Source organism: Vitis vinifera, chromosome 3 (assembly GCF_030704535.1).
Source record: "Vitis vinifera cultivar Pinot Noir 40024 chromosome 3, ASM3070453v1".
Classification (NCBI taxonomy): Eukaryota; Viridiplantae; Streptophyta; class Magnoliopsida; order Vitales; family Vitaceae; genus Vitis; species Vitis vinifera.
Window position 1 is genome coordinate 5,076,292 of NC_081807.1, and position 25,641 is coordinate 5,101,932.

The 25,641-nt window shown below is 36.0% G+C and overlaps 4 protein-coding genes across 8 annotated transcripts; 2 read left to right on the top strand and 2 right to left on the bottom strand.

The window, feature by feature from the left end:
* Positions 1–346: 346 nt before the first annotated feature.
* LOC100855388 (pentatricopeptide repeat-containing protein At5g39710) lies at positions 347–2,898 on the top strand. Its single transcript, XM_003631626.4, has one exon. It carries the CDS (start codon positions 438–440, stop codon positions 2,724–2,726), a length of 2,289 nt encoding a protein of 762 aa, XP_003631674.1. The 5' UTR covers positions 347–437; the 3' UTR covers positions 2,727–2,898.
* A 3,320-nt stretch (positions 2,899–6,218) lies between these two features.
* On the bottom strand, positions 6,219–8,421 carry LOC100252086 (protein ALP1-like). Its single transcript, XM_002284971.5, has one exon. The coding sequence runs from the start codon at positions 8,104–8,106 to the stop codon at positions 6,757–6,759; it is 1,350 nt and encodes a 449-aa protein (XP_002285007.1). The 5' UTR covers positions 8,107–8,421; the 3' UTR covers positions 6,219–6,756.
* A 483-nt stretch (positions 8,422–8,904) lies between these two features.
* LOC104878789 (B3 domain-containing protein At5g60142) lies at positions 8,905–14,289 on the top strand. 2 transcript variants are annotated; one of them, XM_059735896.1, is made up of 4 exons: positions 8,905–9,531; positions 12,029–12,671; positions 12,785–12,975; positions 13,816–14,289. In XM_059735896.1, the coding sequence occupies exons 1-4, from the start codon at positions 9,460–9,462 to the stop codon at positions 14,092–14,094; spliced, it is 1,185 nt and encodes a 394-aa protein (XP_059591879.1). In that variant the 5' UTR covers positions 8,905–9,459; the 3' UTR covers positions 14,095–14,289. The 2 variants fall into 2 exon arrangements, with proteins under 2 accessions (XP_059591879.1, XP_010647774.2); XM_010649472.3 differs by having other exon boundaries at positions 12,029–12,656.
* Positions 14,290–16,354: 2,065 nt separating this feature from the next.
* On the bottom strand, positions 16,355–22,244 carry LOC100258959 (pentatricopeptide repeat-containing protein At2g15820, chloroplastic). Of its 4 annotated transcripts, none has more exons than XM_019219074.2 (4): positions 21,538–22,244; positions 18,602–20,568; positions 17,348–17,495; positions 16,355–16,665 (listed from the first exon to the last, which is right to left on the bottom strand). In XM_019219074.2, exons 1-2 carry the CDS (start codon positions 22,153–22,155, stop codon positions 18,715–18,717), a joined length of 2,472 nt encoding a protein of 823 aa, XP_019074619.1. In that variant the 5' UTR covers positions 22,156–22,244; the 3' UTR covers positions 16,355–16,665; positions 17,348–17,495; positions 18,602–18,714. The 4 variants fall into 4 exon arrangements, with proteins under 4 accessions (XP_019074619.1, XP_019074621.1, XP_019074622.1 ...); XM_019219076.2 differs by having other exon boundaries at positions 17,348–17,538; XM_019219077.2 differs by lacking the exon at positions 17,348–17,495.
* Positions 22,245–25,641: the final 3,397 nt, after the last annotated feature.

The following is a 25,641-nucleotide window of genomic DNA, read 5'->3' on the forward strand; positions in this document are numbered from 1 at the left end:
GCATGATAGAGGCATGGAGCAATTACCAGTCATATTTACAACTATCAGATTCTGACTTTGTGGGGTTTTGATTTTTTGATTTAATATTTCTTTAATTGACCTTTTGTAGGAGAGTAAATATTTGTGGATGAAAGGACTAATCCAATGACTCCCATTGCTTTTTTCTATTCCTTTATATATTAAAAGGATATTAATAAAAACAATATTTAAAAAATAAATACAAAATTTAGGATTGAATTACGCTTTTTTTTGGAGATAGGTTCATAAACTTTTTTTATTTTTATTTTTATTTTTCCTTTTTAACCTAACTGTTTTTTTAATTTCAAAATTATGGAAAATTCTAGGGTACATGCCAAAAATGTTTCCAGTTCTAGACAAGAGGCCATGACCAGTGAGCAGCCAGCGTCCGGTAAGCCCAAGCTTCTTCCTTTTCCAAAATGCTCCTCCCGAAATCCTACCACAGACCCAATCTTCCAGAACTCGTCTCCTCCAAAGCCCGATTCTCTTCTCTTTCTTCTACTTCCCATGCCCTTCTTGTAGACAAAGCCATCACTCTTCTCAAATTCCACCCCCATCACCTCGATTCCTTATCCTCCCGTTTCACCCCTCAATCCGCTTCATATTTCCTACTCAAGTCCCAATTCGACCAAACCCTAACCCTAAAATTCCTCACCTGGGCTCGGAACCACCCTTTCTTCGATTCCCATTGCAAATGCCTCTCTCTCCACATTCTCACCCGCTTCAAGCTCTACAAAACTGCCCAAACCCTGGCCCAAGAACTCGCCCTCAGTGCCAGCGACCCCTCCGGTTCTTCCATTTTTCAGTGCCTTAAAGATTCTTACCATGTCTACAATTCGAGTTCTGCGGTGTTCGATCTCATGGTGAAGTCCTATTCTCACTTGAACATGATTGATCAGGCTGTGAATACTATTAATTTAGCAAAATCCAGTGGGTTTATGCCTGGTGTTTTGTCGTATAATTCGGTTCTTGATGCAATTGTTAGGTCTCGGGGTTCAGTTAAATTGAGTGCTGAGGAGGTGTATAGAGAGATGATTAGGAGTAGGGTTTCACCAAATGTGTATACCTATAACATCTTGATTCGCGGATTTTGCAGTGTAGGGGAATTGCAGAAGGGTTTGGGTTGCTTTGGTGAAATGGAGAGAAATGGGTGTTTGCCGAATGTGGTTACTTATAATACCTTAATTGATGCATATTGCAAAATGGGGAGGATTGATGAAGCATTTGGGTTGTTAAAGTCAATGTCTTCGAAGGGTATGCAGCCAAATTTGATTTCATACAATGTTATCATTAATGGGTTGTGTCGAGAAGGGAGTATGAAGGAAGCATGGGAGATTCTTGAGGAGATGGGTTATAAGGGTTTTACTCCAGATGAGGTGACTTATAATACGCTCCTGAATGGGTATTGTAAGGAGGGTAATTTTCATCAAGCGCTTGTTATTCATGCGGAGATGGTGAGGAATGGTGTCTCTCCAAGCGTTGTTACTTACACTGCATTGATTAATAGTATGTGTAAGGCTCGAAATTTGAATCGAGCAATGGAGTTCTTTGATCAGATGCGCATTAGAGGGCTTCGTCCTAATGAGAGAACATATACAACCTTGATTGATGGGTTCTCCCGGCAGGGGCTTTTGAATGAAGCTTATCGGATTTTAAATGAGATGACTGAGAGTGGATTCTCACCTTCAGTTGTGACTTATAATGCATTCATCCATGGGCACTGTGTCTTGGAAAGAATGGAGGAGGCTCTAGGAGTGGTTCAGGAAATGGTGGAGAAAGGGTTGGCCCCTGATGTAGTAAGTTATAGTACAATTATATCTGGATTTTGTAGAAAAGGAGAGTTGGATAGAGCATTCCAAATGAAGCAGGAGATGGTGGAGAAGGGTGTGTCGCCAGATGCTGTTACATATTCATCACTCATTCAAGGTCTCTGTGAGATGAGGAGACTAACGGAAGCCTGTGATCTTTCCCAAGAGATGTTGGACATGGGCCTGCCTCCAGATGAATTTACATATACAACGCTGATCAACGCATATTGTGTAGAAGGAGATCTAAATAAGGCTCTTCATTTACATGATGAAATGATACATAAGGGCTTCCTTCCTGATGCTGTTACCTACAGTGTGCTTATTAATGGACTTAATAAACAAGCTCGCACAAGGGAAGCAAAGCGGCTTCTCTTCAAGTTGATTTATGAGGAGTCTGTTCCAAGTGATGTCACATATGACACACTGATAGAGAATTGCAGTAATATTGAATTCAAGAGCGTGGTGGCTCTCATTAAGGGATTTTGTATGAAGGGGTTAATGCATGAAGCAGATCGAGTTTTTGAATCTATGGTTGAGAGAAACCACAAACCTGGTGAGGCAGTTTATAATGTTATTATACATGGTCATTGTAGGGGTGGAAATTTGCCAAAGGCATTTAATTTATACAAGGAAATGATTCATTCTGGGTTTGTCCCTCATACTGTGACTGTCATCACTCTGATTAAAGCACTTTTCAAGGAGGGAATGAATGAGGAGATGAGTGAAGTCATAGGCGACACATTGAGAAGCTGTAGACTGAATGAGGCTGAGCTTGCAAAAGTTCTTGTTGAGATTAACCATAAAGAAGGGAACATGGAAGCAGTTCTTAATGTGCTTACTGACATGGCTAAGGATGGCCTCCTTCCAAATAGTGGGAAAACTGCCTATGCTGGGGGATAAACCCTATTATAGATCTTCAGGGAGTATGGAATACGTTCTTCATGTACAATAGACGCCATAAGGGAGAACAGATCAAAGTCTACTATTCCTTCACGTTCTCTGTATCCACGCTTTGGTTATATCTGATAGAATTCTTTCCAGTGCTACTATTTACAACTTTCAATTTACATGATAGAAGTATGTAGTATTCTTGATTTGAAGTCCCATGCATCTTCAAAACATTTGGATTCTACTTTGGACTGTTACAGAAGTTTTACTTGATCAGGACAGGATGACCCACGATTATTAAGAGTCCACCACTCTTGTTGAAGCTCTTAAACATGGACTTGGGAGGGGTTATCAATCAAGCTTTCTTAGCTAGGCTTTTATAGATAGCTTGGTGCTTTGGGCAAGGAGGTGGCCCGTCTTCTGTTGGTTGTGATTTTTCCCTTTCGTTTCCTGGGGTCTGCTGTATATTTGGTAGGTGACTTCGTTTTCATGTTGATGGCCCTTTGTATTTATACATACTTTCTAATTTGCTCATCAAAGATAAGCTCTGTAGAAGAATAATTGGTTGTAGCCTCTGTTTTCATTTTTTTTTTTTTACCCAAATCAGATTTTGGGAGAAGGAAACAACCAAATAAATTCACTAACGGCTTGTTTTCAATGTCCTTTGGAGGTAGAATTGGTCCATCCTCTATGATTTAGATGACTATTAAACCTACAAATCCATAGGCCAGAATGAGTCGCCCACTTTCATAATGAGCTGGTGATGAATTTTTCAGATTCGAATGTGATGTTGCCATTTTTGCAAGCGCACGTCTCCGTCAGATATTTCCCACCTTCAGATGTTTATGCCAGAAAGCGCCAAACGCATCCGTGCCTTATATCAAATGTTTTCCAACCTGTTTAGTTTTTGTGCTGCTACCAAAAGAAAGCTTTAAGCCCAGATGTTACCAAAGGCTTTCCAGCAAATTCATCAATCTTGTAGAGTTCAACAAACAAGATAAACATCATGAGTAATTTGAAAATGGAACCAGACGGTAGAAGCATTTGGTTTCAACCTGTTTGCTTTCTTGGCTTTTGGATGATGGCCATCATTGGAACTGTGACAGAGTTTAAACAAGTTTCAACTTGTTCCATTAACTTAGAGTTTAAGCTTTCAATCTCAAATTCTCTCAAGTTGAAACAATGAACAGCTAGAGCAGTTGTAGAGTACCTCCCCTTTCAAAGGCTTGCATTTTGGGTGCTCTATCTTTGGTCTATGACTGGTGCTCGCATATTCATTCCTTGCTCACTTGGACTGCCATCCAATATTTCAGAAATCTTTAAAAGCTCAATTGTTAATTGAAACTCAAAGCCCACCACATATACCATAAAGCCACTCCAAGAAGCCGCAGATTTTTTTTAAAAGCTTGGTCCACAGCATATCACAGGTTAGACCTAAAGCCTGTGTATCCTCTTTTTTCTTTCCCCTTTTCTCCTCATGCAAAACAAAACCCATAAAAGAAAAATGTAGGGTGGAGGATGACACATCCTCAAACCAGAGAGGAAAAAAAAAAGTACAAGCAGCAAAGATCAAAGGCCCAATGGTGGAATTCAACTCATAGACCACTCAGCAGCTGATTTTCCACATATTGCTGGAGAATCTGCTTCATGATTCAGAGATCAAGGCACCCATCAAAACAACACTTCAAATATCTCAAAACACTGTTTGGCTCTTTCAACACGTAGAACAATCTCCAAAGACCCATTTAATAACGTCCCTACTGTAACCACTAAATGATGTCATGGAGACTCTGGGTCCTGCTAACCTTAAAACCAGTAAAAAGCGCAAGTCAAGTTGTTAGCGTCTTCACTTCTCCAAAAGGTTTCTAAGGGTTCAAAAATAATATCAAGTTCTTCTAGGAAACAACAATCAGAGTTGTGTGCCATGAAGGGAGCAATACAACAGTGGAGAGTGAGTGGTATGAAATGTGATGAAAATCATAATCCCTGCTGAAGTGATATAAAATTTTTGTAGAAAGTGTTATAAAATGTAGCCCAAAATGGAAACCAACAAGAAGTGAAATTTCACCTCCATAGATTTTTTTGAACTACATATCAATAGAAAATCAATTTTCCCTTTTCATTGAAATAAACCAAACAGAGGCCATGTTGCATAAGTAAACAACAGCCTCCCTCTGGAGATCAAAGTGCAATACAGTAAGGACATGTACCTGGGAGAATCAGAGTCAGCCACACCATACAAAAAGATATTTCCAAATGGAATTGACTTCACCAACAAAGGGGTGCTTATGTGGTATCCTTGCCTTTTTAGCACATATACATGTATGATGGACAGAGCTTTGTGCTTCCTTTCTGAAGCATAGCTCAAACATTAACCTTCTGATAACCAACTGTGCACACAAGCTCCCCAAATTTTGAAAGAGCTTACTAGATCATTTAATGGGACAATGGAGAATTGACTTGCACAAATTTCTAAAGAGAATGGGTCTATGAAAGAAAAGAAGAGACATGGACACATATGAGCATTTCAAGAAGCAAAAGAAGCTCATGAAGTTTCTGTCAATAGGATTTCAGTCAAATGGCTCCCAGAAGGGCTGCCCATGGGAAATAAAGAACTCCACCACCAATGCAGTATTAAGTCTGAACAAACAATGTATCCCAAGAAACTGAATAAATATCTCCCAAAAATATTACTTTGCTACTGGAGTAGATATAACGTCAGAAATTATATCCCTGGCTAATACATTTTCAAGGAGCTCAACAAGTCACCATATTAGTTGGGTAGTAATTAGAGTGACTGTTATACTTGCTTTAAAAAAAGCATGCAAATGGTTATTGGTTTCCCTTGGAAACCTCTATAACCATTTACCTGTCAAAAAAAGTTTCCTCCATACTGAATGATCACTCCCCTCAACACCAAATGATCACTCTCCTCAATTCCTAATCCACAACAAATGAGATCCTTTGGCACTTTATCAATGGTATCTTTTGAAATTTTCAAAATGAACAAGGCACATACATCACCAATTGATGACAAATATCTGCCAAAGTGTAATGACTGCTATCACCTTTCTTATCTTCCTAAGCAATCTCCTTTAGAGGCCTAGTGAGGGAAAAGCCCTCCGGTGTAAGGAAAGGAGACACAAGAATAACCTTTCTTAACAAAATCTCTACCAGCTAAAAAGATTGTATTCTAGGTTTACATGTATCCACCAGAATCTTTACATCTGTAGAACTTTTTGACCTCATCCCTGCACATCATAGTTTTCTCCACAAATCTGCAGACCAATCATCCAAAATAACTCCAAAACAATAAATAGATCCAAAAATTTAGTATTCTTAACCCATCTCAATTACTGGGGAGTTCAAAGAGAGATGGAATAGGCAACCAAACACAAATCAGAGAGATTTCAACAATATAAGAATATTTCCAATCAAGTGGCAAAAAGAAAAAGCATATTTGCACTGCATAAAAGAAAGAAGCAATAAGACAACGTCCAAGCCTTAAAAATCTACAAACAATTCTAAAATGATATTCTCATAAAAGAGATTCCTTCCAGCCAAAATTACAAAGCCACTAGCTTGCTCTTACATATAAAGTATCATCATGCCTACAACAGACCAAATTTATCAGCTCTACTCTAAGAATGCATTGACATGACATCGGGCCTGGACTAACTTCACATGTTCTAAACAGAGGAAATTGAACATTATGCACACAGCCAAAAACATAACAGCGGTAAGAAACTAATTCATCACTGAAAGCACACTAACAGACTATGGATGATCTATGCCACTTCCTCCCATTAGACATCTTTTGATTTAATCTTCAGTTTTCATTCCCATGTTAGTTTGTCCCATCAGCTACAAGTGAGACTCGTCACGTGGAACTTAGTTGTCCTGAAACTATAGTTACAGATCTTACTAAGGAGGTAATGAGGAAAACCCACTAATAACCTAAAAGCATGTTAAAACTATAGGAAAAGTACATCATTATATAGAGACAAAAGGCTGAAAATCATCCCCTTCTCAGTACAAACTCTTATCTTGATGAAAGCCGCTGGTGCAAATCATCAGCCAGTGTCTGCCTCAAGTTGTCACTGAAAAAATAATCTGATTTTTCACTCTCCAGCACCCTAGGAGGAGGTCCACTCTCCTCCGGCTCCTTCCAAAGGTCTGGCTCCGGCTCTCTTGCAATCTGACATAAATTATGTAACACGCAACAGGCAACAATAGTCTGCGGAGCATGATTCATACCCACATTCAAATCCTGAAGAATCCTCCACCTCCCCTTGAGCAACCCAATTGCTTCAACCACCACGGACCGCCCCTTCATCAATGCCGCATCAAACAAGTTCTGTCCAGACGTGCCCGAACCACTGGGAGAGAAGGGAGTTAGCAAAAAAGACAACAAGGGGTAACACCAATCCCCAACAATATAAGGCCTGACATGGTGATTCCGGACGTTGATAACCTTATCCCAAACAATGTCGCCGGAGGTAAGCCGGTTATACAATAAACTATCCCTCAAATGCGTGGCATCATCGGTGCCACCAGGAGCCTTAACGCAAACATCCCAAAAAATTTTCTTGTGGTCAGCGACCACCTGAAGAAGAACGGATTGAAACCCATATCGACACCGATAAGAAGAAGCAGAATTATTGCGAATTTTGACGGGACTGCCGTCGATGGCGCCGCACATGTTGGGGAGGGAGGTGAGCTCTTCAAAGGCTTGGGTGGTTTCGTGGAGACGGCGGCGACTGACGGGAATTTTGATGAATTCGGGGTAAAGTTTGGTGGCGAGGAGGCGAGTGACCATGTTGGTGATCTTGGAGATGAGGTAGGGTTCGAGCGAGTAGCGGGAGGAGAGGGTTTTGGCGGAGAAGCCGTGGGAGAGGCGAGAGAGGACCATGGCGACGGCGTAGTCCGAGGGGAGAGAGAGGTTGGAGAGGGCGATGTAGGGTTTGAGCTTGTCGACGACGGTGGTGAAAACGGGATAGGAGAGGCCGTAGAGCGATCGCCATTGGGCGTCTCGGAGAGGGGCTTCCATGGCCCAGATGTGCTCGGTGGAGAGTGCCCTGAAGGCGGAGACGGAGTAGTCGGAAGTGGAAGAAGTAGTCGCTGGGTTGGGGGCGGCGGCGGCTGCGGCTGCGGAGGTGGAGGAGGAGGAAGATGGGCGAGAGGAGGCAACATAGGAAAGGACAGAGGCGATGGTGAAGAACAGGAGTGGGGCGGCGGAGGTGGAGGAGAGAAGGGAGGTAGGGGAAGTGGGGGAAGTGGTAGCAGTGGTGGTGGCAGTGGAGGTGTCGGAGAGGAGAGAGGTGGTGGTGGGATCAAGGTGGTTGTGGAGGTGGAGGAGATTCGACAACATTAACAAGAAAGATTGATCCATTCTCTCTCTCTCACTCTCGCCGTCCTCTCCCTACCCTCCTCTCTAATTCACCGAAATTGCAGAGAGAAAGAGGAAGAAAAGGAAGCAGCCCTATACGACGTCGCAATGGGACAAGTGGACAACTCATGGAAATTATTCACATTATCAAAATTGAAAAAACAAAAATTACTCCTCGGTGTAACAACATTTCAAATGTTGGACTCCTTAATTCTAATACAGTCTTTTGGAATTGGGTTGACATTCTACCTTCACAATTTGTGATCCCCTTTCAAAGTGTTTTGCAAAACAATTTCAAAATACAAAAACAAAGTGATTTCAAAAACTAAAATCCGAATCCTAATTTAAAATAATTTTATTTTGAGTACTTTATTTTTAATTATTCTTCATATTATAAAATATAAAAATAATTTTTTATTTTTAAAAATAAAAATTATTTTTAAAATTTTTTAATACTATTTAATCGTTATCTTTAAAAATAATTTTTAAAAACAAAATGAATTAAAAAAACAAGTTCTAAAAAACAAATAAGAGTTATTTTCACCCGTTTTTTAAAATAAAAATAAAAAATTAATTTATTAGATAATATTTTTTAAAATTTGTTTTTATAAACTATTTTTAAGTTAAAAAATAAAAAATAATATGCTTTTGTTTTCTTTTGACCTTCTTCAACATTTTTTCCTGACATTATTACCAAAAAGGAATTGAATGGCTTTGATTTTTTTATTTATTTTTAATGAATAATATAACTAATATAAAAAACAAAAATAATTGTGAAGATGATAAATCATAAATGGGCTACAAGCCTACACCCAACTGAGGGAAGAGGAGACTCAGGAAGAAGACGAAATAAAAAATTGGAGGATTTTCTTTAACAGTCGCTATCAGAGAATCAGCCCACAGGGATTACACTTTTCAGAAAAAGCCCAAAAAAACGCAACAAACTTTCTGAGCAAAACGCTTTCAGGTATGGAAGATAATGAAAACTGAAGATTGAGAAGCGGAGAAAACAATGAAAATGTTTTCAGAAAACACAGCTCAGCGTTTTGTGTTTTCGCTCCATATTCTTCATTGTCCGACCACGTACCTGCACACTCTTGTGTTAACCACACTCCACATCCCAAATCACCCATTGGGAAGTGCCTCCACGCGCCACAGATGAGGATGAGGCCACTGTGTCTGACACAACTGGCCGTCTCTTGCTTTTCTTGCTCCTGGTTTCAGAAATGCCTCTGGGTTTTTGCTGATATAAGTAGGTGTGGCCTTGTGAGCTGAAACAATGGGTTTTCCCTTCTAGCTGATATACTCGCCTTCTTCTCTGGGTTCTTGGAGTGTTATTTTTTGTTGTTGATCCTGATGAGTTCACCACCAAGAGTGTTGCCTGAATTCTTCAAAGTGTATCTCCCAGAATACAGCTCGGACAGACTGGTAATCAGCTCTCTCTGATACCCTTTTTGTATGAGAAAATATTCCACATTTTCTAGGTCTCGGTTCTCTGTTTTTCCTTTTCTTTTTTGGGCTCTTGAAAGGTTAAGCATGGTTTGTTTGATTTGCGAAGTTTGTAGCTTTGAATGTTGAAAAACATGGTGGCTTTACCCTTGTGAGGTTGACTGATTGTAGGACTTGTAAATTCTCCAATTTGTTTGCTTATTTAGCTGGCATTTTGGACTTTGATTTGAGTTTTGATAGGTTGAATCTGGGGTAATTTTAATTTCATAAGCCATTGAGTATAGGGAAATGTAGTATTATGTAAAAAAAAAAAAAAAAAGGCAGGTCATGCATTATTCATAGGATAAGATTGTCTAGGGGACTTGGGAATACCATGGTGTTGTGGGGTTTTCAGGAGATGACTGCTGTAATCTTCATAGATATTAGATTGAATAGTGGAACAAACAAGAAAGAAAGAAAGAAAAGTCAAGAAAAAGAAAGGATAATCAGGGTTGGATATGCCTCTTATGACAATTTCTCGACACAGTAATTTACCAATTCATGTATGTTGGAGTTCGACATTTTGCCTTTAGGATACTTGGTCCTTAGTGTTTAGTTCTTTGTCTTGATTATGGTGACTTCTCTCCTAAGAATACCCAACCAATCGGTTTGAGGCTTTGAGCTACTCAATGAAAGCTACTTTTATGTCAAGGTGACTTGGTTGAGTGTTCCAGTGACATTTGACAATTTTCAGAATGCAAGAGATGACAAATGTAGGAACCAAAACACCCACTTGAAAAATCAAGAAGTGAAATCATTCAATCTATGAATTGGTGAGAGGAAGAAGTTTTTGTAGGAATGATGGTGTGAACTGGAATGAAAGGAAACTCTATTCTGTAAGTTCAAACAAATGGACCTTCATAGATCAAGGCTTTAGGTTATAATCTTGGACGCATCAGAGGTTTGAACCGTACTCCTATTCCTTGAAAATGGTGGGTGAAACCATTGAAATAAACTAATGCCCAACCAAGCAGACTGTTACAAAGGTTACTTAGCTTATGGAAAAGAACAGAAAAATATTTCCTCTAACTTAAAGCAAGAACAAAGTACTTATCCAATTATGTTTTTTAATACTAGCAAACAGGGAATTATGATTAATCAGTACAACATGCTAATGGTTCTAAGTGAGGCCTTGGTTGTGTTAGCGCAATAGTGTCACTGACACGGAGTGGCAGCTATGACTGTATTAACTTTTTTTTTTTTTTTTTTTGATAAGTCTATGACAGCATTAAAAATGATAGTGGCTAGATTTTGTTAGTGTCACATATGGCAACTCTAATAAAGTGTCTTAAGTAGCATTCATTAAACATTGGAAAGCATTGTTTCTTGTTTGTTATGTAAATATTGGGAATCCAAGAAGGGTCCATTTTTCCCTTAGTTATTTTCTCATGGCTTTTTGTTATTTATTTATTTATTTTTTGTTCTTATTAAAAATGTCTTGGGGGAAATATATGAAAGAATCAGATTAGCTTAAAGGTTTAACAAAGTTGAAGGATAAAGGAAATTCTAATTGGATAGAGATAAAGCCCAGTGATACCTATTTTTTGGTGCATAAGTGGGTTAAAAAAATCAATTAAGTGGGTTAAAAAAATCAATTTGTCTTCATAGCCACAATATTGACTGGTGAAGGTATCTTATCACTTGAAAAATTAATGCAGGTTTTTATTGCACTCGAGAAAGCTTTGATATGTAAGATGGAAAAGATAATTCCAATGAAAATCAAAAAGGAAAGTAGCTGCAAGTTGATATATCTGCAAAATTATTCAATTTAGTGATTAGAAGAAAATGTCAAAAAAAAAAAAAAAAAAGGTCTAGGACAAGGCTACTTTGACAGTGCCTCATTTTCTTTCCAGAAGCTCTCCTATTCATTTAACACTTTTGTTGCATGTTCCCTAACATCAATATGTTAGGAGCCAGAAGTCTGTCAGACCTGTAAAATTTGAACTCTAAAGACATTATTTCCATTTTATTGAACTTTAAAATAGTCAATCTTTTCAATTAGAACTTCCAATTTCAATTTCAAGGAAGTAAATGCATGTTTATGGACCCTGACTTATGGCAAATATGTCCATGAAAGAAAGCACATTAAAATTTTCCCATTGGTTGTCAATTTTTTTTTATATATATATTATTATTACAGTCAGCCTTAACTTCCTCCTTTCTGAACTATGTATAAGGTGATTCCCAAAGGTGGAGGTTTTGTCAAACATAGAACCAACAATAAATTAAGTCATCATGCATTAAGGCTTTTTTCAGTTGGTTTAGCGGACTGCTATATCCTACAACAGCAGTATACATCTTTTAACCCACAAGAAATGATGAAAATAAAGAAAATAGAAATAAAGGTTTTCCATATAATATTGGTAAACATAATCTATTGTTAATTGTTATTGTGATTGACTATTTTCCGCTGACATGCATACCTTTTATTGTGCAGCGCATCCCAACAGCTTTTATAGGGCACTTTAATGGCCTTGTGCCTGAAAAGGCCATCCTCAGAGATTTTTTTGGGAGAGTTTGGCATGTGGAGGTAGGCCAAATTGGAAAGGATGTGTGCTTTCTGAACGGATGGCAGCGATTTCTGACAGATAATTCTGTAGAAGAGGGGGACTTTTTGGTTTTCCGATATGACGGCAATCATATATTTGATTTTAAATTGTTTGGGAGAACTGCATGTGAAAAGAAAGACACTGACAAGGTTAGTGTGGATATCTACCAAAAGGATTTTAGTGTAAAGGAGGAAAAGGATGTGGAAGAAGCAGAAAGAGAAGAAAAGAAGCAAGAGGAAGAGGAGGATGAGGAAGAAGAAGAAGAAGAAGAAGAGGAAGAGGAAGAGGAGGAGGAGGAGGAGGAGGAAGATGAGGAAGAAGAAGAGGAAGATGAAGAAGATGAGGAGGAGGAGGAGGAGGAGGAGGAGGAAGAGGAGGAAGAAGAGGAGTCATCAGATGAAGAGGAGGAGGACAAAACAAATGACAGAGAGGAAGAGGAACCACAACCAAAATCTTCTAACAAGAAAGTGGTTGTATTGAAGCATAAATATTCTGGCAGAGGTCGACCACCAATTGGTACAAGAAATTATAGTTAAGTTTTGTAATTCTTTTATTTTCTCAACAGTTTTCCATTATTTCTTTTATGGGCATAAGTATATATATTGTATTTGTCCATATTTGACCTACAGTCTTCCTTGATTTAGGAGGTTACAAACGAACTGCTGTAAAAAAAACCAGAGTTGCATACATCGGAACCTCTCATAGCAACAGCACGTATAAAAAACCTTCCTGCACCCAGGCTGAGGTAGACAATTCATTTGCCATGGCAAGTATTGTTGAAAGCAAAAATCCTTATTTCACGACAAAATTAAGACCAATGAGGCCAAGTAAATTGGTAAGGCTTGCATCACCTATCTATAATTTTCTCTTCCTGAACTCTTTTATGGTTTTGTGTCCCATCTTTTATAACCTACATAGTCTTTTCTATTATTGAAAAGGCTTTAAATACTTCTTTGGTTGATTGTTCATTTGTTTTGCCTAGGGTCAAAGGTACTATAATCCATGACACTAGTCACCACAACGTCTTCCCACATCTTCTTAGCCTTTCTGTAGAAGCCGAATATGACCTTGAGATATCTTAATGGGTAATTCCCAATAACATTTGATGGCTATCTAGGATGAATATCATTGGGTAAATATCCTAAATAAAACCATACTTGATAAGTGTTTGTGGAGATTTGCTATGAAGGACGGTTTTTTGGAGGAAAGTCATCCGAGAAAGGTTTGATGAGATGGAGCGGGTTCAAAGGACTTAAGAGGTAAAGAATACACATGGTGTTGGGTTGTGGGAAGCCATTAGAGAGGGGTGGGATGAGGTCATTCTTTGAATTGCTATTTTGGTTGGGAATGATAAGCAGCCCAAGCTTTGGTTGAATAGGTGGGTTGGGGAGATTTCCTTGAAAGAAGCATTTCCTTTTCTCAGTAGTCTTGCTACTGCCAAATATGCAAGAGAGGCAGATCACTGACTGATTAAGAGAGGCCATGGTTTGTAATTTGTCCCATACATGCATGCATACACTCATTGAATCCAGGTTTCTTAAGAAATCCAATTGATGGCTTATACTTGATTTCTTGTTATTTTGTTGATTATACAGAGCAGTGACCTGACTTATAGTTGCTAGTTTTTGCCAGTTTGCTAGTTACTCAAAGAAGCTTTCCTTTTCCCCTCTCACAGTATGTTCCAGTAGATGTACTTAAAGACCATAACATTGCATTACCTCCAAGGGTGTTGCTTCGTGACCCTCTCGGGAGATCATGGCCTGGAGATGTTGCTGTCTGGAAGGACGGTCGGACATGGATTAGCGGGTGGAGAGCTTTCTGCAAGTGGAACCATGTGGATGAAAATGACACCTGCATTTGTGAACTAGTACAGGAAAGAGGCCACCAGGGAGATGTCATTGTTGTTCACATTCAACGGGCACAACCTAGGCTTAAGGCGCCCAATTGCAGTTGAGAGTAGAAAGGAGAGAGGAAGTGATTTTAAGGCAACCCTGAATTTCACAATCATTTCCATTCTAGGACTTCCATGAAGTTTACTATTGGTGCTTATTCTGGTTGTTAAGATATATGGTCTATGAGTCTCTGGATTTGGTGTTGAACTATCAATCAAACTCTTCTTTATATACATAATTTACAATCTTCTCACTTATTACCTGCTTGGCCTTCCAAGTTCTGCAAGTTTCCATGGGAGAAGCTACCTGTGCCCACCCAAGAAGGCCAATCTTTTGGCCGTTTGGTCCTTGAATTGATGGAGCAAGGCAGTGAAGTCCCTGTTTCTGTTCATTACTAGTGGAATATCCCATTTATTTTTCTTATAATCAAATGGGTTTTATATACTTTCAATTGCATTAATGTCTTCTGATAAGAAAATGAGCCGAAAGTTTATATTCAATGTGCTTTAATAAATGTACTGAGGATCTTCCTCTGCATCTCATCAATGCCTGTGATTTAATTCTTTGTATAAAAAAAAGTGAGAGGGAAATGTCATTTTACAAAAATATCAGACATTGGTGTAAATGGGTTTAATTTTTTTATGAATTATATTTTGTGTAAAACAAAAATTACTTTAGAAAATCATTTTGGTCAATGCTCAACTGAGGGGCTGTTTTTGAGCAGAAGACTCAGCAGGGGGACAAAACATGAAAAATGGGACAGTGCTTACTTAAAAACCAAATCATGTTACCCAAACAGTCTCTATAAGAAGGGTCCTTTCCTAGTGTCCTTAGTGAACTAATAAACCCAAAACACTATTTGATGAAAAAAAACAAAACGTTTCAAGAAATGGAAGATTACCAGAAAGTGAAAGTTGAGAGACCAGAGAAAACAATATGGGTGTTTCCAAAAAACACAACTCAACATTTTGAATTTTTTTATAACAATGTTTTAAAAATTGGATCGAATAGACCAATTCAATCGATTGGACCATCAATCAAGACCTCCCTTGAGTGAACTAACAAACCCAAAATACTAATTGAGAAAAAAAAAACAAAACAAAAACAAATCTGTTCCAGAAATGGAAAATTACCCAAAATGAAAGTTGAGAAACAGCGAAAACAATGGATGTGTTTTCAAAAAACACAACTCAACATTTTGCATTTATTTTACAACAATGTTTTAAAAATCAAACTGCTTCTGCATCTGACCGATGTTGAACCATCCAAACCAGTAGTCCGATTTTCGAATTGGACAACGGTCTAGTTTCCCCTTTAACCGGTTAAGGTTGTTTATACCAGAATCATTATGGGTCCACCCAGGGAAATGTCGTTATGAAAAAACATCAGACATTGCTGTAAATGGATTTAATTTTTTTATGAAATATTTTTTGTATTAAAAAAAGTATAAATTGATTTTTTTTTCCAAATTTTTATGATTTAAGATATTTAACAAATATAAATATTTAATTTATAATTTTTTTATAATAATTATATAATGATAAGTATGACAATAATATAATAATTTTAAAAATTTTAAAATAATAAAATAAATAAAGATAAAATTAAATATTAAAATTTTCTTTTCATCTTAAATACATCTTCATGGTTAAATATTATACATGGTTTATTTAATAAAATTTATTATATTAGTATATTTATATTTATCATTACTTAATTTGACATATCAAATATTAAAAAAGAAATATTATTAAAGATTTTAATTATATATTTTAAAATTTAATAATATATAAATCATATATTTATTACATCATTGACGCTATTGCAATTCAACTATTGGTTTAACTATTAGTATATTTATATTTATCATTACTTAATTTGACATATCAAATATTAAAAAGAAAATATTATTAAAGATTTTAATCATATATTTTAAAATTTAATAATATATAAATCATATATTTATTACATCATTAGCGCGATTCAACTATTGGTTTAACTATTAGTATATTTATATCTATCATTACTTAATTTGACATATCAAATATTAAAAAGGAAATATTATTAAAGATTTTAATTGTATATTTTAAAATTTAATAATATATAAATCATATATTTATTACATGCGCTACTGGGATTCAACTACTAGTTTAACTATTGAACCGTGAATCTTTTCAAACACTTGAAAATTTTTATCAAAAGAATTATTTTCAAACATTAGAGAATCATGGTCAAACAAGTTCAAAGCTACCAGCATGTGCAAATGAGAGAGCATGCACCAACACCAAGTCCAACATGGGAGAGAAAAATAGCAAGCTAAGATTGCTAGAAGAAGGAAATTAATGCTATCTTACTGCATCATAAATGTGAAAAATAAACAAGTAAACTAGGGCATGTATCTGTACTCAGTGTCTCATATATGAGCGAAGGAAAAAGCTAGTTCAGAAAATACCATCTTCCACATCTAATGGTCAAATATGCCTGGACCGGTCTTTTATTCATTTGAAACATATTAATGATATCAACACGAAAAAGGGAAGGGACTATAATGATTCGTCACATATTATCTTTTGCTTGTTCTTAGGACCTTGCAAATTGTTTTCCCGGATATAGAACCAAAGCTTCCAGACAACCTACAAGATACGGAAAAGAAAAATGAGTAGTTAAGTTCCATAATTTCCATCCTAACTTGCATGGACTAATAACCAAAAAAAAAAGAGAGAAGAAACTTAATTCCCAATCAATCATGCATGTAATCAGTATGTTGCTTGTGATAACAACCTCCAAATGCGTGAGTCATCTAAATATTGCTTCTTTCTTTCTATTCTTTTTTCCCCCTCTTTTGAGAGGAAAGAGAATACTTCAATCTCCTAGTTCAAAACTGTGCATAGTATCTTTTCAAGAATCAATCATTGGAACAATGCAATCTCAAACACCCAATTATCCATGCCATAAAGAAAATTAATGACAATAATTTAGTCGAAGAATAAGAAGGTTCTTTACCACAGCCAAATTCCTAGACGAGTCACTCGATCATGCATGAAATAAAAATGCGATTTCACCAATGGAGTATGCATCTACTCAGTGGAGGAAAACCAACTCCTAATACATGATTCTAAATCCGTGGGAGAAAAAATGGTAATTGAATTCACTTCCTCCTAAAGTCATAAGTCACAACTATTCTGATTAACTATTATTTTTTTTCTCTATAGGCACAACTACTCTAATTAACCATCTTTTTCCCAAAAGCCTAAAGCAAAGTAAGCTTAACAACAAAGAGGAAGAGATAGATAAGGAATAAAAAACAAGGCTCACCCCCTTTTCTCACTTCTTCGTTAGTTTCTGTCTTCTTCTTCCTCCACCTCTTCTTCTTCTTCCTCCTCTTCATCCTTTGCATCTTCATCATCTCCTTCTGACTCAGGGCCACTATTTTCTTCTATTTTTCTCCTCTACTTTATGTTTTCTGATTCTCCATCATTCTTAAAGTGTTAGCATAGGCTAAAACACTTATAATTGCATTTTCGGATTATCAGAATAGCATGGGAAAATGCAAGTATCAAAAGGCAGTGCAAATACAAAAGATGAGAAATTAGTCCATTTATGTGGAACCCTGGAAATATAATATCACAACAAATAAACTTCAGAAGGAGAAAAATTGCACTTCAAAATACAGCCACAGCACCAGCACAAAGTTATTCTCTTTTACTGGTAGCCAAAATTTCTTTAACATTAAGTCCCTTCTGTTTATATATATATATATATATATATATATATATATATATACTAGGAAACTATAAATATACTAGGAATCTTATAACCCCACATGAACTCCTAAGATTTTAAGATAGATTGGAATAAGGGTTTTTTAAGAGGATGGAGGACACATGGTATGCTTGCCAAGCAACTTGGTAAAGTTTCCTATCAATTGATTCTCCATATCTTATCAACTTACCATCCAGGCCCTTCTTTAGGTTCCTCCTGAACTTCAGAAGGAAATTACTTATTATGAAAAACAGAACAAAGAAGATGAAAGGAAACTATAACAGGAAATTACATTTCATTTGGTTGAAGAGAAACCTTGATCTCAGGCACCCAGTAGATTTTCCAATCCAATTACATATATTTGCTTACATATACAAAAGAGAAGTTCTCTTTTGAGTTTTATATGAGAAAATCCTTTCAAAGGGTGAGGACCAAAAGAGAAGTTCCACCCTATTAGGTGAAACATATTGTGCTATGAAGCCGGTGCTAAGGTTTGAAAATGAAGGTTGGTGACAAAAAGCTCCTTGCAAACAGGTTCAAAGATCTACAGAATGTCAACAGTAGGATAATAGAACCTAAGAATTGTAATGGAACCAAGCTAATGTGTGGACCACGTCTCTCTGTAAGACATTTTGCACATATAGGTCTATGGACTTCCAAGGCAATAGAGGCTACAAACTGCAAGAATGACACTCGGTTCTTTTTCCTTTCCTACATTTCCAACAGCCACTTACCACATGACTAAACAAAAGATACAGGATTGATTTGTGTGCACTGAAGTATATACAACTTTGAAGGTTGGCCTACCTCATGAACCAGTGTGTCTGCACTCACTTTTTCAACCCAGAGACCAAGAACAGATCCATGTAAAAAGGGTGAAGGACCGTGTTGTGACAAGGTGCATGCTTTACTTAGAGATCCTATGAATTCTCATTGTCACTGTAATCGGCAGCATTTTCATCGGTATCAGACCCACTGCCAAAGCTAATGGTATTTTGGCAGCCAGCTTTGACAAAATCTTTCACATCATCCAGAATATATGGTTCAATCAGTTTCCAGAACCAGGTAGAATTACTTCCCAGCAATCCTATCCAAAACACAGTTCCTTTCCTCTTGACCCGGCAATCCATTGATTGTGCTTTCAATGTTCTGACGACCTTCTCAACACCCTCACGACTTCCCTTTAGCTTTAACAAAATGTCCCCAGATGATGTTCTGTGGCCTCCATACATATACCAGTAAGCAAGAACACGTGGTGACAACCACCGATGGATTAACTTTGGAATCATGGGTCGACCTCTAGGCCAGAACTGGTCCGCATAGAAACCAAAATAAGAATGTGAGATGGTAGAAAATTTGTATGGTACATCATCATTGTCATCACTTAGCTTACTGGAAGAATTTAACCACTCATGGTACTGCTCATGTATATGTCTCCTCAAAACAGAATGTGCACCAGAGTTCTCATTGAACTCAAAATAAATCACATGATTCTTCCTCTCTTCATCCGATTCCATCTGCAAACCACCTAACAGCAAACCAATCAAAATCTCCCGTTGTTCTTTGCTTAGCTTCAGGCTCACAGGTCTCTTAACAACTTTCCTGCTCAAGCTTAGAACATAATCAAGCTTTTCCATCAATGGAGCATCAATAGCATATTTCTTCTGGCACATCAAATCATATATCTTTTCAGCTTTCAAGTAATCTCCACAAGAGAGATATCCACTTAAAATAGTGTTGCATGATTTAGTATTGACACCAATTGCCCCATTACTATACATTTGGTTGAAGATCTCCTCAGCCTTATCAAGGTTGCCAATTTGTACCAAAGAATCCATGTAAATATTGTAAATAGCTCTATTTGGACGACATTTCTCCAGGCACTCGTAGAAGGCTGCCTCCAATTTATCATGCAAGCTTAAATTGAAATACATATTCATTAGATCAATATAGGATGGCATGAGGGGTTTCATCCCACTGTTTATGAACTCTGTCATAAGAGACTCTACAAGTTCAATTTCTTGAGCTTTAGATAACACCTCTATGATTTTATGATATGCCACAACACTGGTGGAGCCCAACTGCTCTTGCATCTCCCTGAATATCTCCAAAGATTTCATAGGCTCCCCTACCTTTGCATAGACTTCCATTCTGTACACAAAACCCTGAGAAGGAATAGCACAATCAGAATGGAGGAGTTTGAGCCAAGTTTTTTCAGCTTCTTCCACGTCTCCTTCCTTCGAGCAAGCTCTCAAGATGGACAAAAGCACATCTCTGCTTTCTTCAATTCCTGCTAATTGCATCTCTTCCCTTAGTGATGCTATCCTTTCTCTATCTATGGTATCCTGATAGCTATGTAGCCAAATTAGGCCACCATAAACATCTTTGTGTATCTCGAATCCAAATGTCACCAAGTTATGGAAAATGAACTCCGCCTGTTTGAGAAAGTATTTTGAAGAGCCTCCTGGTTGGCCAACAAGAGCCCGGAAGAGAGAATTGTGCAAGCTAAGCCGGGGCTGGTAACCTCCCAACTGAATCATACGATTGTAAATGCCACATGCTTCATCCAGGCAGCCTTGTACTGATGCACTAAGATAGGCAATGATTAGAATATGAAATGTAGATTCACATGGCACAAGTCCCTGCTTAATTATGTCATCAAATATCTCCCGACATTTTGAAAACTTCCGCTCCTTCCCCATATAATCTGCTAGCTTAGTAGCAAGAGCAAAATCAAATTGAAACCAATGTTGTTGCATCATCCATTTGTACACCTAAAATATAACAAAAACTTTTTCAATGAGGAAATCTAACACCCCAGAACAACTAGAACAGAAATGAGTTCATTAATTCCAAGACTTCAATAATAAATCAAAGAACAAACAGGGTATCACATAAGAAACCACAAATTTGCAGGAGTGATGCATTTCAAAAAGCTAACTGATTCCCAACTCCCACCCTAACAGGCAACACTACAAATATTAAGAAAACACAGAACAATCAAGCTAATATATAATAAAAAGCCATTACTTGCGGGACTTGTGCATTAACCATCTCCAAAGTCCCCCACCCCCCACCCTTAAATGCAATATCTTTTATCCTTATTCTATATGAAAGTGTGACAGAATGAATGGGTGTGAGTTAGAAAAAGGAAATCAACTTCAAATGCACATGACACCTTTATCACACAAAAACATTTTATATAAGCAAAAACCAAACATTAATCATTTTAGTTCTCTTGGACCCCTGTCTGAATTAACCTCTAATTCAAGTCTTCCAAAGCCTAAACCTTGTAGAGAAGTATCACATCCAAATCCTTCCCAGGCTAATCCAAAGAATAACTACCATCATGCAAAAAAAAAAAAAAAAATTGACCCATATGTTCTTACAAACTTCACATTAATCATAAACATCAACGATAGACTCACATCCTAGTTACAAGTGTACAATTCAAGAATCAACAATACACATAATTCAAAGAGAAACATTCCAATGTGATGATAATTATAAAATACAACATGAGAGGTAGATATTCCCGTGTTTTCAATTAACTACTTGTTCCAGTTTCAACCTTCTGTGCATTTTTTTTCTTTTCTTTTCTTTTCTTTTTCTCATTCATCTCCATAACCAATTAGAGCCTCGTAAAAGATGTACATGAGATAATTATTCAGGGGGTACCAGACATTCAACATATGCACTTCAATCCAAATTCAAACTAAGTTCAATAAAGTAACGAAATTTACTCTAAATCCAGTTTCATTCTCACGAATCCGCATACAATGCACCGCAATATAAGTCGCATCCTCCTGCCTAACCCACTTCTTCTGTGCATTCAGTATCCGAATCAAAGTCGCAGGCTTGTGCGCCGGCAGTTCCTTGCACAGCCAAGCCAACTTCGACCTCCTCCACTGCTCCGGCAGCTCCTCCAGCTCCTTAACCTCTAAAGAAGGCGAACTCAAGTGCCTCAAATCAGTGGAACCAAAAGCAACCCCGAAGTCGAAACTCTCGCCCTCCCCTCCGCGAGAAAAACCCTCATTCTCGTCCCTCTCCGATTCACCTACCACCTGTTCGACAAAACTACTCAGCGGCTTCGCCAATGGGGGCCGCCGAAATAGAGATGAATGACGGATATTAGTAGTGGGTAATGGGAAGAAAAAGGATTTCGAGTAGTTGGAGAGGGAGAGGGAGCACAGGAAGCGGTGGTGGAGAGAGGGGGAGAGGGAGCGGAGAAGAGAGAGTGAAGAAAGGACGGGTGTGCGCATGGGAAGGGAAAAAGTATAGTTAGGGTTAGGGCTCGAGGAGAAAGCGGTGGTTATGGTGAGAGTGGAAGATGAGAGCTCTTGTGCTCTGCCGATGAGCATCCCTCTGGCTTCAGTTGAATCCAAGCTTCCGTCTGTCTGTATCGAGGTTTATGAGTTTATCTCATCAAAGGGCCAAATTAGAAAGGCTAGGCCTGCTGTTAGCATTCCGGCCCAAGACATCTGATAAATGCGGCTTGCGGCTTGCGGCTTGCGGCCTGCTATGAGCATGACGGCCCAAATTAACCATCCCTTCCAAAATTGATGGGATTTTTGAGAAGAGTAATGTAGTCTAGCGTAGTGGAAAAAATAATTTTAAGAGCTCAATTGATAGTGATTTTAGCAAACGCTTTTAATATTTTTAATACTTAAAAAATTTTATCATTCAAGTGTTAAAAATGTTAAAAACACTTTTTAAAATCATTTCTGTGAAACCAAGGTTTAGTTAATCTTGATTTTGATGATAATAAAATAAGGTTTAGAACTAATAATTATATTTCAAGTGTGATTAGACAAGACAATTTTCAAAGTCGCAATCATAAAGACAAATTAAGTCAAGGAGAAATCATGAAAAAGAAGATCACTTCAAAGATAAATGTTTTTCAAGACCCAAGCTTCATAAGATCTCTTTGTAAGGTTATTGGTGCACTAGGATTTTTAAGCATTACATTCTTTACTTATGCACCAAATCATCCAAGAGTTATTTTATTTTAAATATTTTAAAAATTGGATGATTTCATGTTTTCAACTAAAACATTGTGTTAAATGTTTTTCAAACTTGTTTTAAAAGGTTTTAAGTTGAAAAAATGGGTTGTTGAGCCAAAAAATGGCTCAACCGATTGATCCAGATGAGGAACCTGTCGACCCCCAGCTCAATCGATCGAGGGTGCAAAAAACTTTCTCTTTCTTCCAAAACGGTTGTTCAACCGGTTGAGGTCCGGTCAAGTTCCAGTTGAGGTCCGATTGAGGCCCAACGGTCACCTGTCAAGTATTAAATGCTAACGACTAGTCAACCGGTCAACGCCTAGCTCGACCCGTCGAACCCCCAAACAGCTAGTTTGGCTTTTCTCTTCTATAAAAAGGCTCAAATCTTCATTGTTTAAAAATGTTAACCTTCCCAAACCTTTCTTGAATATATTTGAGCCTTAGAAGAGTGTTTTTTAGTGCACCATTGTTCTAAAACTTGCATATCTTTAGTGCATCTTTCAATCATAGTTTTCTTGTATCATTTGAACTTAAAGTTTTTGTACTAGGATTTTGTGAGATCATTTATTTGTAAATCTTTGAGAGGAAGTTTCTCAAGTGTGGAGTATCACTTGAGAGGTTGTTCAAGAGTGGGATATCTCTTGAGAAGTGTAAAGGGTGTTTGGAGCCAAAAGTTCAAGAGGGTGAATTGGAACCATAATCCAATTGTATTGCTTGAAGACTTGGTTTGGAAGTCTTGAATTAGTGAAACCTCGAGCTTGGAATTGAAGTTAGAGGAGAGTGGATGTAGGCCGGGTTGCGCCGAACCACTATAAAATCTTGTGTTTGCATTCTCTCTTCCCTACTCTTTTAATTTATATGCAATTGTCTTTATATTACTTATTATATACTTGCATATAATTGTCTCTTACATTCACATAGTTAAAATTTGCAAAAAAAGACCATCACTCTATTCATCCCTCAAGGGTGATTACCATAGGTTGGATTAGCCTAATTTTTCTAACAATTTCCAAATGTACTCTAAATTCATTATAGTTTTTGTCAAATAGGAAAAAGGAAAATAAAAATTGTTATTAAAATTGTCTTTTCAAAAGATGATTTATTTCCTTTTTAAAAATAAAATACTAAAATCATGTTTTATTTATAAAATTCCTTTTTTTAAAAAAATATATAAGGGGAGAAATTGTCTCTTTTAGAGAGGATTTCTTTTTTTTTAAAAAAAATCATCTCTATATGTATTATAAAATTAATTAATTTTATTTAGTAAATTTAATATGTATAAATAATTATAATTATTGAGATATTTATCAACAAATCTATACTACTTATAAAATTTAATATTTTCATGTTGTTAGGATTTTAATTATTTGACGTAACACAAACCATTCTTAAAATTATTATTACAAACCTAAAAGGTAATTCAAAATTTAATAATTTTCATACTCATAATCAACTTAAATGAGAATTTAGTCTTTTTGTTTTCTTAGGGTTAACAAAAGTCATTTATGAAATTGGTATCACAAACCTAGAAGGTAATGAAAAATTTAATCTTTTCATTTGCCTCCAATTTCTATTTCATCAACTGTTTTAATAGGGATTTAATTTAAAATTTTAATTACTTGACACAACAAAATCTGTATATTCATAACTTCATTTTGATTTTATATTCAAATTCAATACTTCATTTTAATTTTATATTCAAATCCAATCTTGAAAACTGCTCTAAAAAAACTATAAAATAAAAAGTTAGAGTCTGTTTGGCTGAGTTTTTAAAAACAGTTTTTTGTTTTTTAAAATAGAAAACAGTTTTTTAAAATTCATAACACTATTTGGTTATTGTTATCTATTTTCAATTTTTAAAAACAAAGTGAAATAGAAAACAACTTCTAAAGAACAAGTAAAAATTGTTTTCAGCATTTTTAAAAACAATAAAAAAAACAAAAAACAAATACACTCTATTATTTATCTTCTACATAAAACTTATATTTTTCAATTTTTTTTTCTTCAGGCAAATTAACTCCAAATTAAACAGGACTTGATGCGTTGAATTTGTTAATAAGACTATTAATTTTTAAAAATAATTAAAAACTTAAATAATAAACTCATTAATACCATAAATTTATGAATATAATAAAATATAATTTTGCTAACATATAAATTAGTATATTTTCTACTACAAATATAATTTATGATTTTATTATCATATTGATATTTATGTTTTACTAAAAACTATATATTTTTTAATTTATTTGTAATTACAAAGTTATTTTCATTTTCAATAAGGCTTCAATTAAATTTAATTAATTAATATTATATAAATTGAATTTAAAATGTTTTTGCAAAATCAAAATAATTTTAAAAAACAATTTATCTGAACAAACCTTTTTGTTTTTTATTTTTAAAATCCTTTATAAAAATAACTTACCAAATATCCTTGATTTTATAAAACATTAAAAAACTTATTTTGATTATTTAACTTAAAAAAAAAAAGTTTCTCAAAAAAGCATAGGAAAACATGATAAAACAAAAAATTTTAAAAATAATAATTAAAGTACTTATTTGACTTGTATTAAAAATAAATATTAAAATCATTTTTATCTTATAGAAATTTTTGTTTCACTACAATAAAAAAAAAATTGTTTCATAATTAAAAATATATATTTATCTTTAACTCATATTTAATTGTAAATTTAATTTTTATTTTTAATAAGACTTAACTTGAATTTGATTTCATATTATTATAAATTAAATTTATAAACTTTTTATAAAATAAAAGTGATACATTGTCTTTAAAAACAATACAAATTCTTTCATTCAAATAAGCTTCTTTTTTAAAAAAAATAA